Source organism: Haplochromis burtoni, unplaced genomic scaffold (assembly GCF_018398535.1).
Source record: "Haplochromis burtoni strain Fernald_Lab_line unplaced genomic scaffold, NCSU_Asbu1 Contig_265, whole genome shotgun sequence".
NCBI lineage: Eukaryota > Metazoa > Chordata > Actinopteri > Cichliformes > Cichlidae > Haplochromis > Haplochromis burtoni.
Window position 1 is genome coordinate 721299 of NW_024582626.1, and position 16392 is coordinate 737690.

General features: G+C 46.3%; 1 protein-coding gene across 1 annotated transcript in view; it reads right to left on the minus strand.

The window, feature by feature from the left end:
• The window catches only part of efnb3b (ephrin-B3b), a 90497-nt gene extending 76456 nt beyond the window's left edge, over window positions 1-14041 (minus strand). Inside the window, exon 1 of the mRNA XM_005939197.3 lies at window positions 12428-14041. Coding sequence (XP_005939259.1) covers window positions 12428-12576 — 149 coding nt within the window. The 5' untranslated portion in view covers window positions 12577-14041. The remainder of the gene's footprint in view (window positions 1-12427) is intronic.
• Between the last annotated feature and the right edge of the window lie 2351 nt (window positions 14042-16392).

The window sequence follows — 16392 nt, forward strand, 5'->3', positions numbered from 1 at the left end:
GGGGGGGTTGTACACAAACCCACGCAGGGCATGTACACAAGCACGGATACACACCTACGCATGACGCATGCCTGACATCCACACAATCACACTTTCTGCACACAGGCAGAAACGCACGCACACACACACACATTAAAAAAAAACCCTCCCTCTGTTCAGCATGCAAGGGCATCATGAGGGTACAGAAGCACTTAAACGAGACCTTGAGTGAATTCTTTTGTTCTAGCTAAGTACCGCCATAATAGAGTTAGCTCGCCCGTCACAAGAGTGATTAAATTTAAGAGGAAACATAAGGAGAAAGCAAAGGTTTTGATTAAAAAGAGATAACATTAAAAATACAGTTGAAGTGCGCCACTTATGCATGATAGCGCCGATGTTTGGCTGCTCTACAGCAGCTGCATTAAGGATTTGGGAAATCAGATAATGTGTACGATTTACCAAGTGCCAGAATACACCTCATAGACTGGACGTGTTGCAATATTCAGCTGTGTACACACACTGCGCACACACACACACACACACACACACACACACACACATATATATATATAACGGCCACCCAGGACTAAGGCTCCAGATGGGCTAGGCCTAACTGGGACTGGTGGCTTTGCTGAAGCACACAAAATAGGGAACCAAACACAAACACCACAGCAGCTGTGTGTGTTAGCCAGCAAAACCCAAGACCACACAGCCAGGGGTTATCGGCGCCACGTAACCGAAATAAGGAGTCCGTACGCGTAAGCGTGCGTGCACCCAAGGTACGGGCACGGTGACCCGCAGTCGTGCCGCTTGGCTAAAAGAGAGATTGTGGAAGAGAGAGGCTTTCGCCCCCCCACCACCATTGTGCACTAGCATTCATCTGGCTTGATTTTCTTTGTAGGGAAGGAGGGAGAGAGGGAAGAATCAAGAAAGGTTACAAAAAAATAGAAAGGAGGGTGTTCCATCTGTTTTTCCCCCTCCTGTGGCTGGGGACCTGCAGTACAGCTGCACTCCAAAGGAGAGCAAGGCTGATAAAGAAGAGGAAAGATTTTAGAAGGGGAGGTTTCAAGATAGGGTTGCTAATGAGGGAATGGCTTCCTGATTTGCAATGAATTTTAAGGGAGTTGTACATCGTGTGTGTGTGTGTGTGTGTGTGCGTGCTAGCCACGCTCTGGTTGGTTCACAGTCACCCCCGAATTACTCTGACACTGCAGTGATAGGCAATCATGATCACTCATTCTGTCTTTACTACAGAGGGCCTATTTACTGCCGGACAATGATGAGTGAATGAGAAGAAGCAGAGACTACAGATCAAAAAAACCACCCACAAAGAAAAAGAGACACAAACGGAGCTGTTGGGAGGAACAAGAGAAATAAGAGGAGGAAGAAATGAGAGCAATTTAAAACAAAAAAAGAGAGAGGGGGAATAAATTTTACTGGCTGCCAACCGGCTGTAACATGATAAAGGCTTGGATATGTAGCGGAGGGAAGTTACACTGATGGCGAGCCAAGCAATGAGTAAAAAGTTAAAAAAAAAAAAAAAAGGAAAGACAAAAGAAATGAAAGGGGGATTAGCGCGGAGAAGTGGACTGGTTTTCGCAGACGACGAGAGGGCTGAGAGTGCGTGTGGGAGAGTGGGAAGCCAGCGAGCCGAGTGTGTGTGAGGGCTTTCAGTGGGGAGCTCTGCGAGGGGAGCTCTTTTGTTCACAGAGGAGCAGAGGGAGGAGGAAGAAGTGAGGGAGAGAGAGAAGGAGGACTGGAAGAAGAAGGGAGTGAGGGATATGCTACTGATAGAAAGAGGAGGGGCGGTGGAGTGTACCTCAGAAGAAACTCAACCCCTCCACTTGGACTTTTTCCAGGACTGGGAGCAATAACATTTTTCATCTGTGCATACATGAGTATGTGTGTGTGTGTACAAGCTCACCACTGTGCATGCCTGGATGTGTGTAAGCCAGTGTATCTAAATGAATGCCGAAGTGTGTTAAGGTTGACTGCGAGACATGAGGACAAAAGCAAGACGAGAGAGGGAGTTAAAAAACGCTAGAAAGCAGCTCGCACACACAGCGGTGTATTAAAGCCAGAGCTGGGGTATCAGATGATGGGATGTGGAAGGGGCAACAACAATCCACTTCACCACTCTGTCTGTAACAAGATGGATCTTGTTAGAGTTACTTGTGCTAGACAACAAAGCGCTGCAGTGCACTCCATATGTCGCTGCTGCAAAAAAGAAAAAGAGCATTTGGAGGCAGTCAGCTAGTTCACTTTAGTACACGGCCTTAAATCATTGCTTCAGGGTGGAATACTTCTATCGGGAAAATGTCTGCTTTTCAGGAAGTGGGAGAAGCCACCTTGTTTTCGTTTGACAGCCATGCATTTTTGAGTTTATTCATTGCAGGTCTGAAAGGGGTTCATAAACCTGAGACTGAATCATTTTTTTTTTCAGTCTCGGTGAACAATGCAGCGCTTCAACTGATGACAAACCAAAAAAAAAGGTAACACACTCTTCCTCTTGCAAATTAAAACTAGAACATATAAGCAATTATATGAAACCCCATACACTTTGGGATTTTGCTGCTACAGCTTTTCTAGATCTGGTATAACCAGTTATGACTGCAACTAATTGTTCCAGTCTTCAGAATCACACAAACAGGATCCGTGGTGTGAATTGCTGAGCTTTTGGAGGATTTAGCAGGAAGTCGACACAGACTTGCTTTGCTTTAATATCCCTTTGCGAACCTCTCCGACTACGCGGGGGAAAGGATTATGAGACAAACGCAGAGGCCGCTGGGACTCTGCCCTGCAACATCCAAGTACGTGGCCTGTGATATGTTATGGGGAGCGCGGTTGTTTTAGTTACATAAAACAAAATTAGCTGGGACAAAACACTTAGCTAAACATAGCTAATAGCTAAAAAAAAATAGCTAGCAAATGAACTCAACATTGTGCACATGTGCGGGAACTGCTTTCAGTTTTCCTCTTTGACCGTTTGGTCTAATGTGTCAACACTGCAACCCAAAGGAGATTTAGCATGTCTGTTTTCTGTTAAGACTGGGACGTCTGCACAACTGTGTCAACTGACTTAACAAAGGAGTCTGTTTGCGTTTGTGTTAACTATTTATAACCTTTTAAATTTTTGCCCCTGACAAACAAAATCATATTGTTTTAAAACGAAAAGTAAAGTAACATCTCAACTAAAACATTTTTAGATAAAAAGTGTGTAAACCCCTCTCTGGAAACACATTGAAGTTAGTTAAATGAGTTCATTTAAAACTAATGAAAAGACAAAACAAAGCTATGACAACTTTGTTGCATCGGCTCAATGCTGAGTGGCTCGAGCGGGGGAAAAAAATAATGAGCATCAGAGTTCGCCACAGAAAGCGCAAAAGATCAGCAAAGTCCAAAGAAGCACAGATGAGAAGCGCAGACAAAGGTTGCAGTGCACAGTTTTATTTGTCGAACACTCTGCTTCGCTCTGCTGCAAAGAAGCTTTTGTACCTCTGACTCCTTGCCTTTCCCATGGCAGGAGGATGACTAAAGAAAAGCAACGCAAACAAACAGAGTAGCTCACGTTACCGGTTAATCCACATATTTTTGACGCTGCCCCCAAGTGGCAGCAGACAGCTACACATGTGCAGAATGAAGAAAACAGCAGCATGTTTTAAGAGGTTTCCAATTATGATTCTGTACACATAGTTTTTATGTCAGATGACCACTGAAGTTACAGCTCAGCCTCTCTTTATATATTTATATGAAGTAACAGCCCAAAGGACGGGGTCGGCGGGATGGCCCGTGAGACCTGAGACGTGCCTATATCGACTTCCATCTCAGCATGTGATTTCTATAAACTGAGATACACTGATAGCGTTCAGTGGCTGCTAAGCTTCCCTCACGTGAGGCCCGTGTGCATCTGAAAGCAGAGGAGTTCAACCTAATCTTACATTTCCATCATAACGATGCATTTTTAATGTCAGTCCCACTTAAATTAAATGTTCTACAGAACCCAGGAAATGGAGCGTGATTTTTCCCCCTCGCGCTGCTCGCCAAGGTCAGTTTCCCCGTAGACTATAGCAACAATGGGCTAATGCCAAAGCCAGATGGACTACGCTTACTGTACGGTCTTTTAACTCCTAATTAGAAGTATGCATATGTGCGCACACACGCACAAGCATCCTAGGAGGAAGAAAGCGTGAAGGCTGGAAAAATCATCAAGGTGGTGGGAGTCAGCCGTGGAGAATATTGCAAAAGATCTGAGGTAGGAGAAGCAGGACTGTGCATATGTGGAGTAATAAATGTGGCCGTTTATTACTGGGCCGGGTTTCAAGATGACTGGCTGTTATTGCAGAGGGCCATACCAGCACGCAGGGTTCCCCCACCAAAGCCTCTTAGCATGAAGATCATCTCTGACCTATTGTGAGTGAAGAGGGTAAAGATTATCTTAAAGCTAAGATGCTTTGGAGTAACAAGTCCCTACATCTCTCACACAAGAGACCAAACATCTCTCCACACCCGCTACATCGCCCTCCTCCCTACACACACACACACAAATAAAAGCCATGCATCATTTTGTAGCTCAGCACTGAATAGCTGTTCTGCTTTGTAACCGGGCTCCTTGCAGGCAGTGTGATTCATGTCTGCTTACTTTTGCGGCTCCGTGTGCTTTCTGCAAATCTCCGGATAACAGCTTCTTATGCCAAAAATATAAATGTAAAATGAGATATTTAAAGAAAACTCCACCTGTAGCCACTTCATCATTTACAACTGCAGCTACTGGCTGGCTGTATCGCATTTCTGGGTCCATTTCGCCGTTCGACTGTGTACTTTTTGTTATCCCCCGACATGATTTGGCGAGATTGCGTTCCACCTAAGCTATCCTGGAGTACAATGAAAATGAAAGGGTCCCGGTAAATGTCAGGTTTCCGAGTACAGTTCACTCAATCAAAGAATGGGAATGATTGCGGGGGATGAAATCCATCAAAGACGAGGCAGAGACATCATTTGACTGAAGCCTCAAAAGACCAGAATGCAAGTTGACTTTTGAATACGAAGCATGACTCTTACAACGGCTAAGAAAATCTTTGCCGTATTATTATCCCTGTTTTCGCCCACACACGGCACTGAAAGCAACGCATGTGTGTAAAAATCAGAAAGCGCAGCACAAGTCGGCTAAAGAAGATGAGACAAAGCGGGTTCACCACTAAATGTAAATTACAGCGCTTTATCCTGGAGTAAAGTGAACTTCAAGTATTGATTGTACAGTGGAAAAGTAGCTTTATTTTAAAAGGAATTGATTTAGCTTTTGGCAAATTAACTCCATCAACACGTTGTTCTGCTACGAAGCATTTGGCATCATTTCTGCCTCCGTGAGCTTGCTTTATGTGAAGTTTAACCACTGCGTGTGTTTGCATCTTATCATATAAACTGTAGAAGTAAATACCAGGAGGGGAAACAGCTGCCAGTCTCTTAATCGCTCCGTGCTAAGTTGATCAAAGAGCTTATTCTGCTCAAAAAGTCAATGAATTCCTTTAAAGCTTACCAGGTTTCACGCTGGACTTCACAGGGATAAATATTATGGGACGTGTCAGTAATGAGAAATGAGGGCCTGGCTCGGTTGAAGTTGAGCAGGAAGCAGCTAGTCATTGTGGTGACCTATAGATCATCAGTCACTCTCGCTAGCTGGGACATGTCACATCATCCAGTACCTCTGTCAGACCTGGTTGTGCTGCCAAATAATCCATCTCCCTCTTCACTGTCTTTCATGGCTGTTTTTTGGTGTCAGCTCTCTGCTCTCGTCCTGTCTCCTCTATCTTTGCCTCATCTCACCCTGACAACACCCACTTCTTCTATTTTTGCCCTCCTGCTCATATCGGTCGAAGATGTTTGGCAAGACTTCAGCTGTGACAAGGCACAGCTGTCCGCTGACAAACCCCGCTCATTTGTCTCTCTTGTGTGCAGGCGCACACACGCGCGCTCTCTCTTAGCATTCAGTTACAAAACCATTTTGAGCCTGCGACCAATCAAAGCTCCGCGCTGACGTCCACCGGGAGATGGCGAGGGGAGAGTGATGGAGTTGCGGTGTTGATGAAAGTGACAGGATGTAAAGCCCGAAACTGGAATGCATTCTGGCTGTTGAGAGAGCAAGATAAGGGAAAAGAAAACATTTGTCTTTTGTTTTGCATTTTACAAGCTCTGCGTAACTGTATAGGTCTATGCAAAAGAGGACTCCACCTCAACTGCCTGCGGGGAGAACAGTTGTAAAAGCACCAAACAGGTGTTGCAAAAAATGTTTTTCTACCAGTTAATTTTAGCGCTAACAATCTAGCCTTAAAACATGGAAATGAAGTCAGCCGCCGCGCTGAGAATAACTCAGTTTGGTGTCAACAGAAATCAAGACTTGAAACATGTTGTAAACAATGCTGTGGTATTTTGTGGGTGGCAGGTGGAGCTACATCAATTACCTGGATAGGCTACTCTTAACTGTTAAAAAGCAGAGACTAGCCAAAAATAGAAAGAGGAAGTACCGTCAGCTCCTGCAACGAAATGCTTGCTAGCTAGCTAGCTAGTTAACCAGCTAACAGAGTAGCATATCTTTTTCAGGTAAAACCACACACACGTGTAGCTAGTGTGACATAGCTGACACGTAATTTGAGACTACACTAGTATCTAGAAATAATTTTTTGAGGAAACAAAGATTTCAGCACCACCATAAACCACTTGATGGGAAGCGGATTTGCACATGCCATTTACAGAGCAGCCTAGAGCTCGGGGATCTCAACACACAGTTTAGTATTCAGGGCACAAACGCACACATGCCACCACATCCTCTCTGTCACAAGGCAGAATCCCGGCACACAAAATGACAAGAGTGTCAGCTGCCTCCCCGCCGCTATACTGTTTAGCTAGCTGTAGCTGCAACAACGTACCCAACCCAAATGTTGTGAGGATGCAGCCGCAGAGCTAGAAGACTCTAAACTGAAGAGCAAAGGAGTTCGGAGGGAGGAGGAGTAAAGAGAAGAAGGGGGCTCGAGGAAGACTCAAGGGCAAATAAAAGGCAGGATAGAGGAGTTGCTCAACACAGTGACAGAGGTTGCCCTTATACTGCACACCCCTCTGGCGTATAAAATCCACACACACTTTGGTACTGGCTTCCCAATCCACCAGTCTGCTCCCTCTGTGTCACCCGGGGGAGGGAGAGGGGGATTGACCTGGCCCAGTCCAAATGCTGCCAGGAGGATTGGATGATCCTGCTTAGAAGGGTGTGCTGTGAAGCAAGCTAATGAGAAGGCCTGTGTGTGTCTGTGTGTGTGTGTTGGCGGGCCTCGCTCAGGGGTTCTGGGTTCAGCCACCCAGGGCACTCTGCCCGGTGATGTTGGGGACACATGTGACCCCGTCAGACCTCCGGCCTGGATTACTGTTACCACCACTATGCCTGTGAGCGTGTGTGTGTATGTCTGTGTGTTTTTGTGAATGCTTGCAGGGAAGAAAGTTGCTTGTTTTTTCATGTGTTCCAACATTTTTCAACCAGCCCAGCCAGCCGCACGCTTTTAATCTCCTTCATCCCAATCATCAGCACTTTTAACAATTACCAAAAATCCCAAAGTCACTTCGAAAAAGTCCAAGGGACCGGGGAAGTAAATTAGTTCTTTAGCTAACCCCAGCATATTTACAACAGCGCTTTATAGCTGTTGTGATGTTGATGAATGTGCACTGCCCCTGCCAAATAAACTTATAATCGAGTGATAAAATAATGAATGAATTCCGAGTGGAACAACAGCCCGTGACACGTGCCAGTTTCCTCACCTCTACTGTGTGTGTGCGCACATCTGCCCTCCTGTCTAGTCTAGTGGTAAAGGTGTGTGTTTATTGCTCACTAGCACACGCTACAAAGGAGATAGATTAGGACCACACACTCTTTACACATGTGTCCAACAGTGATGGGGGGAGGAGGAGGTCGAGCCTCCCGAGGCTCATTTGTGTATAATATGTGTGTGTATGCAGATGCAATAGATACGTCTGTTTGCATGTCTGTGTTTTCATAGTCAAACCCCTTACCTGTGTGTCCATCTGCCCGAACAAAGGAAGAAGGAAAGAGGGAAAAGGAGAAAAGATTGCTGCCTCTGGTCGGATTGGCTGCCTCCTTTTTCTCCTTCCCCTGGCCTTTCCATTCTGCCACATCAGCTGAAAGCTCTTTTCACAGCTCCTGTTGCTCTCAGCTCGTAAACTTACACACACTCCTTTTTTTCACCGAGGGGGAAGAGTGACGGTAGGAAGAGAGAGAGAGAGCAAGGGAGGGAGGAAACAAGGCGGTGGGGGGGGGAAGAGGCCTGCTGCCCCGTTGCTTTAACTCGAGCAATACGGTCCATATCATTTTGATCTCGCCTCCTCTCTCGGCCACATTCCTTTTTTTTTCTGCACTTCTTCCTAAAAATAAGAAAAATAAAAAAACGCTATACCCAGTGGATATTGTCTAATCATTTCGCCCAAGGATACATGTAGGCTTACCAGGCTCCTGCTTCCTTACCCACACAGCCCGGAAAAAGGCCTCCGAGCATGAATTATTCATGAAGTCAAAACCTACAGGATGGGTGTAAACGGGTGTGGGCTTTTAAATATACAAACAATCTGTAAACGGGTGCTGGAATGCTGCTCCCGTGATATGACCTACTAACACCTATTCCATAATAAGAATAACCTCCTCAACCAAAAACACATTTGTGGCGGTGACTCCACCAGTCTCTCTCTCTCTCTCTGGCGGCTTTTTTTTTTTTTTTGCAGTTGAAACACTTAGCCTAGTTAGCTAGTCTTTTATCCGGCGCCAATTAGCCAACGATTAATGAATTATTGAGAAACGGGAAGGGTGGTGGTGGTGGGGTGGAGGGGGATTAAATTTTAATGTGGATCTTAGGGGGAATAGTTGTATTACAAGTCACCGCAAGCAGCAAACCGGGAGACGCCCACCCTCAGCAGCCGTTTACAATAATCTACAGCCGTTTACGAAAGCGTGTAAAGAGGAGAGGAAAAAAGGGAGAGAGTGCGAGTAAAGGAGGGGTGAATGAGCGCTTTTTTTGGCATTAAGAACAGACGCTGAAATCAGACTTGCAAAAAGGTTCCAGAAACTACAAAAGTCCATATGTCATGATCAGATGAGTGGCCGAAGCCAGCATCCTCGTCTCTCTGTGCATGTGTGTGTGTTTGGGTCACCTGCCACCCTCCTGCCAGGCACGCCATCTTCGCCCCTCCCCCCACCCAAACTCCCAAGCAGTAATGTAAGTTTCGATCTTTCATTAGGGTGGCCGTGTAAGGCCGATAATACGAGATGCTGAGATAAGGATAATATATGTCTGAGGAGGAGCTCTTCCCAAGGTGATCGTTCTGGTTCAGTTCCCTCTTCCTCAAGCAGAACCTGTATTGGCACTTGAGACTTAACTGGTATTGATTTACTTAGGGTTAGGGCCGTCTCCACCCCCCGCTCTGCTCTCCCCGCCGCTCGGTGTTTCTCTTTCACCTCCCAGCACCTGTCTCTGTTTATATTCCTCCAGGAAGGCTTCTTGTCAGGCTGTGGTAGCATCAACCCGTGGAGGGGTCTATAAAAAAAGGTGGATGTCCTGGTGCATTCTGATATTATATTTAAGGAATTAATCTGGCAGCTGAGCACCCACCCCCCTCCCATCCTCCCTCAAAAGCACCCACAGATGCCTGCTTTTCCTCCTCACCTCTGTCATCCCTCGCACATTTTTTGGGTGCGTCTGTGGCTGCTGTAGCGTCATAATTAGCGGCTGGATGTGACACATGTTTCCAATTTGCTACGTCTGGTCACTGCACCGAGGTGGTGGTGGTGGGGCGGGGGTGCAAGAGATAGAGACAGACGGAGAGTGACAGTAGGGAAAAGAGGGAGAGAATAATAGAGGGACAGAAGAGGGGGGGAATGAGAAGAGATGCTTTGATTGTAAAATTCCAGGCCAATATGGATGTTTAAAACAATCCACCATGTTTTTCCCCGTTAGTTTACCTCCTTGTTTATTCCAAGGGAAACAACAAAATTGCACAACTGCCCTGATTTAAAGCTTTCAGTTGGAACACTTAGCCAGCTCACAAATGATGTGGCACAGATGATAATTGCAAAAAAAACAAGGTGCCAATATCACAGTTTGCTAGGCTGGTATCAGTCCATACCTGCACTACTGATATTAGGCTGATATTAGGCTGATATTAGAATTTATGCATCCCTGCAGAAAAAAAAAGAGAAGCAGTGGATACTGAGGCGTGAGAAGGAGAGAATATAAGACAGAGGATGGAAGAAAAGATGGGAGGAGAGGTGGAGGGGAAGCTGCAAGTGGATGGTCCAAACTTCAAAGAGGCATACGCAGCAAAGGTCCAGAGGTTAACAATGTGACACCCCATTTACTACACAGACAAGATGTGAACCATACGTGTGCTCTGATTGCTGCAGCTTCTGCTTACTTTTCACCTCATTTCTGAAACCACCTGTGTGTGTGTGTGTGTGTCTTCCAGAAGCGTGTCCTTGGAAGAAGCAGACTATTTAGACAAGCAGCGGGCTCTTAACATATTTCAGCCCAGGGCCAAAACCTATTCTGCCCCGAGGCAGCTGATACTAGAGTGCTGCTCATGTCACGTAGAGAGCAAGGAGAAACAAGTACACGACAGCATGAAAAAGGGCCAAGAAAATAAACTGGAGGAATGACTAAGCTGATTAACTATGAATAGTAAGCTTCGTGAATAAGCTTCATAGTATAAAAAGAAAAGGGCTTTTTGTATTTTGGATGGATATATGAGCGAGCAAATCTGTGGAAATGACAGCAGAGTGTGGCGTCAAAGCCACCGCCCGTCTAATTGCGAGCCGGGCCCATTCACTGAGCCCTAACACCCACCTAACACTAAACTCCATTAGGAGACAATAGCGTGGAATCACCTGTAAGGCTTCAAAAGCCCAGGCTGTGAGCTTCTCTGTGGAAATTACCCTCCCGTGTCCAACTCTACTCCCTGTTGGGCGAATCCACCCACTGCTGACAAAAAGCCCTCATTAAGGGCTTCATGCCTGGCTCCACAGCAGGGGCCCACGCACAGTCACATCTGTGGAGAAGTGGAGAAACTGGGCAGGACGTAGCCTCCAGCGCACGGACGCATTAAAAACCTGTTAGTCTCTGAAAAAGCCCCTGGCATGGGTGTGAGTTAAAGCTGTCTCGGGGGGGCCCGGTTGGCATAAGTGAGTCAATTTTCTCTTGTGTTTTTTTTTCTCCCTTCTATAAAGTGTACTTAGAAGAAATGGGAGCTATTCTGGAGCGGTGCTCCATGCTGATAGCCTGCACAGAAGTGTTTATCAAGCTGCAAAATATCATTGTTCCAATTTGCCAACAGAAATGTAGCTAGGATTTGCAGAAATGAATCTTTGTGTCACTGAAGGAAAAAAAAAAAACTCCCCTCTTTTCCCTTCCATACAAGCCGCCTTGTTATTCTCCACCTCCCCTCTTCCACCACCACCTCCTCCTCCTCACAGCCAGCAGGTCCATTCAGACACAGGGAAATTGGCAGAGGTGTGAGAAAAGTGGTGTCAGTCATTAAGGCTGGACAGCAGAGAGGTGTTTAAAATGGCATTTCCTCAGCTAATGCCTGACACCTTCTCCGTGAGGAAAAGGAGGAGGAAAGAAAATGCAAATGAGCTCGGGCAAAGTGTGCAGACTGGGTGTTTGACAGGCCTGAGGTCCAAAAGGAGGAAGGGAGTGCTACCCTGGACTTTAATCAAGGTCATCCAGCAACAGCAATTAGAGCATCACACAAGTCTTTATCATCCTACACACACAGCTTCCATCTACGGCCTTAGAGCTCACGGGGACTTTTAGAGGCGCTGCAGCTGGACCAGGAACAATAATCAGTGTGACAAATGCAGAGCAGCAGCATTTATCAGATCACAGTTTAGACTGAGCAAACAATACTGAGAGTGAATACAACAATGACGAAATAGTCTTATTTTTTTCTTCTTTAGATACCGCAAAAAACTGTCCAAAAGGAACCCTGACTGAGAAAAATCAGCAGTGTAAGAGGGGCAGTCTGCTGTAGGCCTGCACTCTGTAACGAATTTCTGACCTTATCCAACAGACGGTGATGAAGGTGCTTTTTTAAAGACACTCCAACAAGCTGTCAGAATGGCAGCCTTCACAGAAAAAAAAATCAATATTCCGAGTTAGGCCTGCACTTTGTGGTGAATTTCTGCCTTTATCCAACTTTATTTTCTTCTTTATCGCCTGTGTCATGTCGCATTACCGCTCAGCAGTGCACTCAGTTTCTTGCGTTCATAAAACGTTTCATGATTCTCCCGTCGCATGCAATGAAACCACAAAAAAATCAGTTTTCCCCAAGCATGCTTGGAGAACTTCAAGATCAACCCTACAATTAAGTCAGCCAGTGAAACTGTGAGGTCTGCGAGCGCTCTTACCTTTCGTTCAGGGAATTCCAGTAGATGGGCTCCAGGTTGCTGGCTGTCGTCCCCAGTAAATCCAGTAAGAATACCAGCAGGATCCCCAATCCATTCCCACTTCTTCGACACGCCATCTCAACCCTGACACCCAGCATATGCGGCCCCATTTAAAAGCAAGATCTTTTCTGCGGTTTCGATGCTGTTGCACACGAGGGGGGACTCTCAAAACAATAGATGCGCGGCTACAGCCGATCAGGCTATAGGTAGAGGACAGTCAAAGTGTGAAGCCAAAGCCCGCTCTGCACAACCTCATGGATCCGAAATGTGGCAGATTGTAAGCGATCACAGCACACGCACTGAAATGTGCGAGGGGAAAAAGAAACTTGTTCAATCCGCGCTTCTGGGTGTCCAAAAACGATTTCTGCGCGTCCACAGTTGCACTAATTCTGTGCCAATCCCATGACTTTCCTCGTTAATCTGTCCTTCCCTTTTATTTCTCCAAAAACTGCGCTCCTCGGCTGAAAGGTAACTCCACGGAATCAAAAATATTTAAAAGAAAAAATGATTGCCACCCAGCCTCTAACTCTGTAGCCTTTCGGTGCGCCCTGATTGTCTTTTTTTCCGAACAATGTTCCCTTGTTCTCTGTGCCGACTCTGTGCGATTTCTCTCCCATTACCTTGTTTCCTCGCAAGAATATCTAGCTTCCAGCATATCAGAGAGGAACCGGGGAAAAGAAATACTGTCAGTGTGGCAGAAGGGCGCAATCAAAACCAGGTCAAAAGTGTGAGGGTGAAACGTTTAAAATGGAAAAGATGTTACTCGTGTCCACAGCTCCATCCTCATAAAGACGTGTTGATGCTCGGCGGGTTCAGTCAGTGCGCGTTACAATCCTTAGTGGCCTCTTTATGGAATCAAAAGCAAACACACACGGGTTGTAAATCCTTAATAGACGCGCTGAAAAATAATAATCATAAAAAAGATCCGAAATCGACGATAAATCCAAGAATCAATTCAAAGAAACTGAGAGGAATAAATCAAAGCGCTAGAAAAGCATCTCCACTCTAATAATGTCACACACAGGCCAACGTGAAAGTTTTGAAGTGATAGAAAGGAAAAAATAATATTAATAATAATAAGATGCGAGTTGTGAGCATCAGTCCCGGCTGGAAATTATCTGATGCGGCGCATCATTTGGAGAGCAGGACGCGTCGCTTCTCGGTCATGGAAAAGCGCTTCATTCGTTATCTCCTCCGTCTCTCTGCCTCAAAATCCCACTGCTTTGACTCGTCCTAACGCTCGCAGCACATTGACAGACCGACTGGCTTGTTTGAGAGGAGGAGGAGGAGGAGGAGGGAAAAAAGGGGCATGGATGAATGGAAAGGAGAAAAAAAATCCCCATCCTCCGACTGGCAGGCAGGGCGCACTGACGGAGCGCAATTCTTCCAGGCTTTGTCGGCGGGGGCGGTATCGAGTCCCTTTCAGCACCTCCTCTTTCCTCCTCCTTTTAGAGTCTCGGCCCCCCTTCTCCCTTCTCCTAACTCGGACCTTTGGACTCCCTGGCACTCTATTCTGCCTCCTTTCAAACGCCGAACAAGAACCCCCTCCACCACCACTAGCTCTCTAAATGCTCACCAACGTGCGCCCCTGAAAGTGACGAAAGAGCAAGAGCGCCCTCAATGTATTGACTAAGCATCACATGTGGCACTGAGGCAGGATCGTATTGGAAAAACACAATCCAGATGCAGTTTTACAAGGATTTTTCATTCAAATGTCCCCGCAAAGCTACTTCCTACAGGAGTGATTACTCCAGACGCAAAGCGCCTCACAGAACAGCAGGAGCTTGCGCTATGAGGCCTCGTGGATACATAAAGCAAAGTTGCAGCACTGTTTCAGGGATGAAGTTGAAAACAGGAACTTGCACCGAAATGTCTCCTTAGAGAGAATTATGATATCTCGCATGATCACTGGGCCGGCCTCACCTCGCTACATCTGCGCAGTGTAAGGGAAAAGAATCCGCTCTCCTTGTGTGGGAGGACAGAGCAGAGTCTCAGCAGCTTCAAAGCGGGCAGCTGAGCTTGATGGGTTGCAGGACGATCCGGGTGGCAGGACCCGCTGAGGGCCACACACACACACACACCAGTGTTTACGGTGGGGCCCTCAGCCTCCCCACTCATCCACGGCAACAAGCCTGAGACTGGATGGACTGTCAAAGCTGTGCCTGTGCTGCCACCAAGTGGTAGATAGAGCGCATGAGCCTTGGGGGGAAGACTGACTAATTCTTTAATCCCCCAATGTGACAGCCCCTTTAGCAGTGCATTATAAAGCATTATTGGATTTTGGTGTTTGACAAAGAGTAGATGATAAAAAAAAATCACACTTTCCCGCTCTCTGCTGCATTATTTGAAAATAAAGAAATAAATAAAAAGCACAGTTATTGCAGTAGTTTGGAATGCCAGCTTTTACTGGAATAAAGTGACAAGAACGGATCAATATTCTTTCTTTGTTTCACACCTACACACATGACATGACATCTGCATGAAGAATTCCCCCTAGTCCATGCATGACTTCCTGTTCCACCATCTGTAGCTGAGTGCAGTAGAGCCGCTGATACCTGAGAGGAAGAGATTCTGTAATATCTTTTATTGAAAATATTTCACTTCACAAAAACAAAGAGGAGGAAAACTCTACGCACCCCTGAACACGCTCTGCCATTCCTGCACAGCCGGGGAGGAGAAAGGAAATGAAAGTGGGAGAGAAACAGAGGAAAGCAAGAATGAGGGCAGCGACTTATGGGAAAGTTGTGGCTCAGCAGACTTCAATTCAGTGTCATGCTCAAGGGCACTGCAGCACATCAGCTGAGTGAACCTCCAGGCGATCAAACCGAGGGTCCGCAGGCAGCCGGGGATACTCGGAAAGACAGAAGTGCAGACGTTTCCCTCTGCAGTGCAAAATTACAGCGTGCTTTCTTACGAGGATTGTAATTGCAGGGTTATGAGAGCCAAACAAGAAACAAATGCAGCAGAGAGATTTTATAGAGCTGGTCAGAGACACAGAATGAAAAAAAAAGAAAAGAAAAGAGAGCAGAGATGGAGCTGTTTCTGTTGCACTGACCTCCAGAAACCTTGGCAGGGCACACGACAAAGCTAAATGTAGTGGAGGAAGATAGACTGGTTCAGAGACAACAGCAGTTCAGAGGTGGAGCTGGCACGAAAAACAAACCTTCTGCTCTGTCTGGGAATCTATCTGTGTGGGTAAACTGGCGGGCTTGTGGCTCTCTCGCTCTATTTTTGAGTGGAAGATGACTCGGTTAAAAAAAACAAACTGCAGAGCTATAAGACACCACCTACATCAGATCTGCCATGTTGCTGAATAACAGAATGTACTTTCTGGAGATGTATTCATCTGCTTAATATACACTCAGAGCTGCGATGTTGGTGTTTATTAGTGTTCATTTATTCAGGCTGACCTCATTTACTGCACCGACCTTCAACTCTTCTTCGCAACCACATCTTCTCCCCGGTGACTCTGCCGCAGCTGCCAGACTTCACCACAGACACACACACATGCATACACCCACATAGCACACATAATGTGCTATACACGCATTTACACAAAATGACGCGTGAGCATCAACATAAGCAATTACACCAAGTGCATGGTTGACATTATGCATGCAGTGGAAGGTTAGGGATATACACACACATACACAAACACACAAACCAAGCGCAGACACCCACGGTGGCAGCAATACAAAGACCTCAGACAGGAAAACATGCACCCTGATGGGAATGAAATTCACACCAAGGGTGGTACTGATATGCGTGTGTGTCTGCGTGTGTGTGTGCACGAGGATGTGGGTTGTTGTCAGAGCATGGCACCCTCTTCCTGCCTTGCAGATGATAGATCTCAGCTCCTTTTTCCTTCAGCATCCGTCTATCCCTGTGAGCTTCCCTCTCTCGTGCTCTCTCTCTCTCTCTCTCTC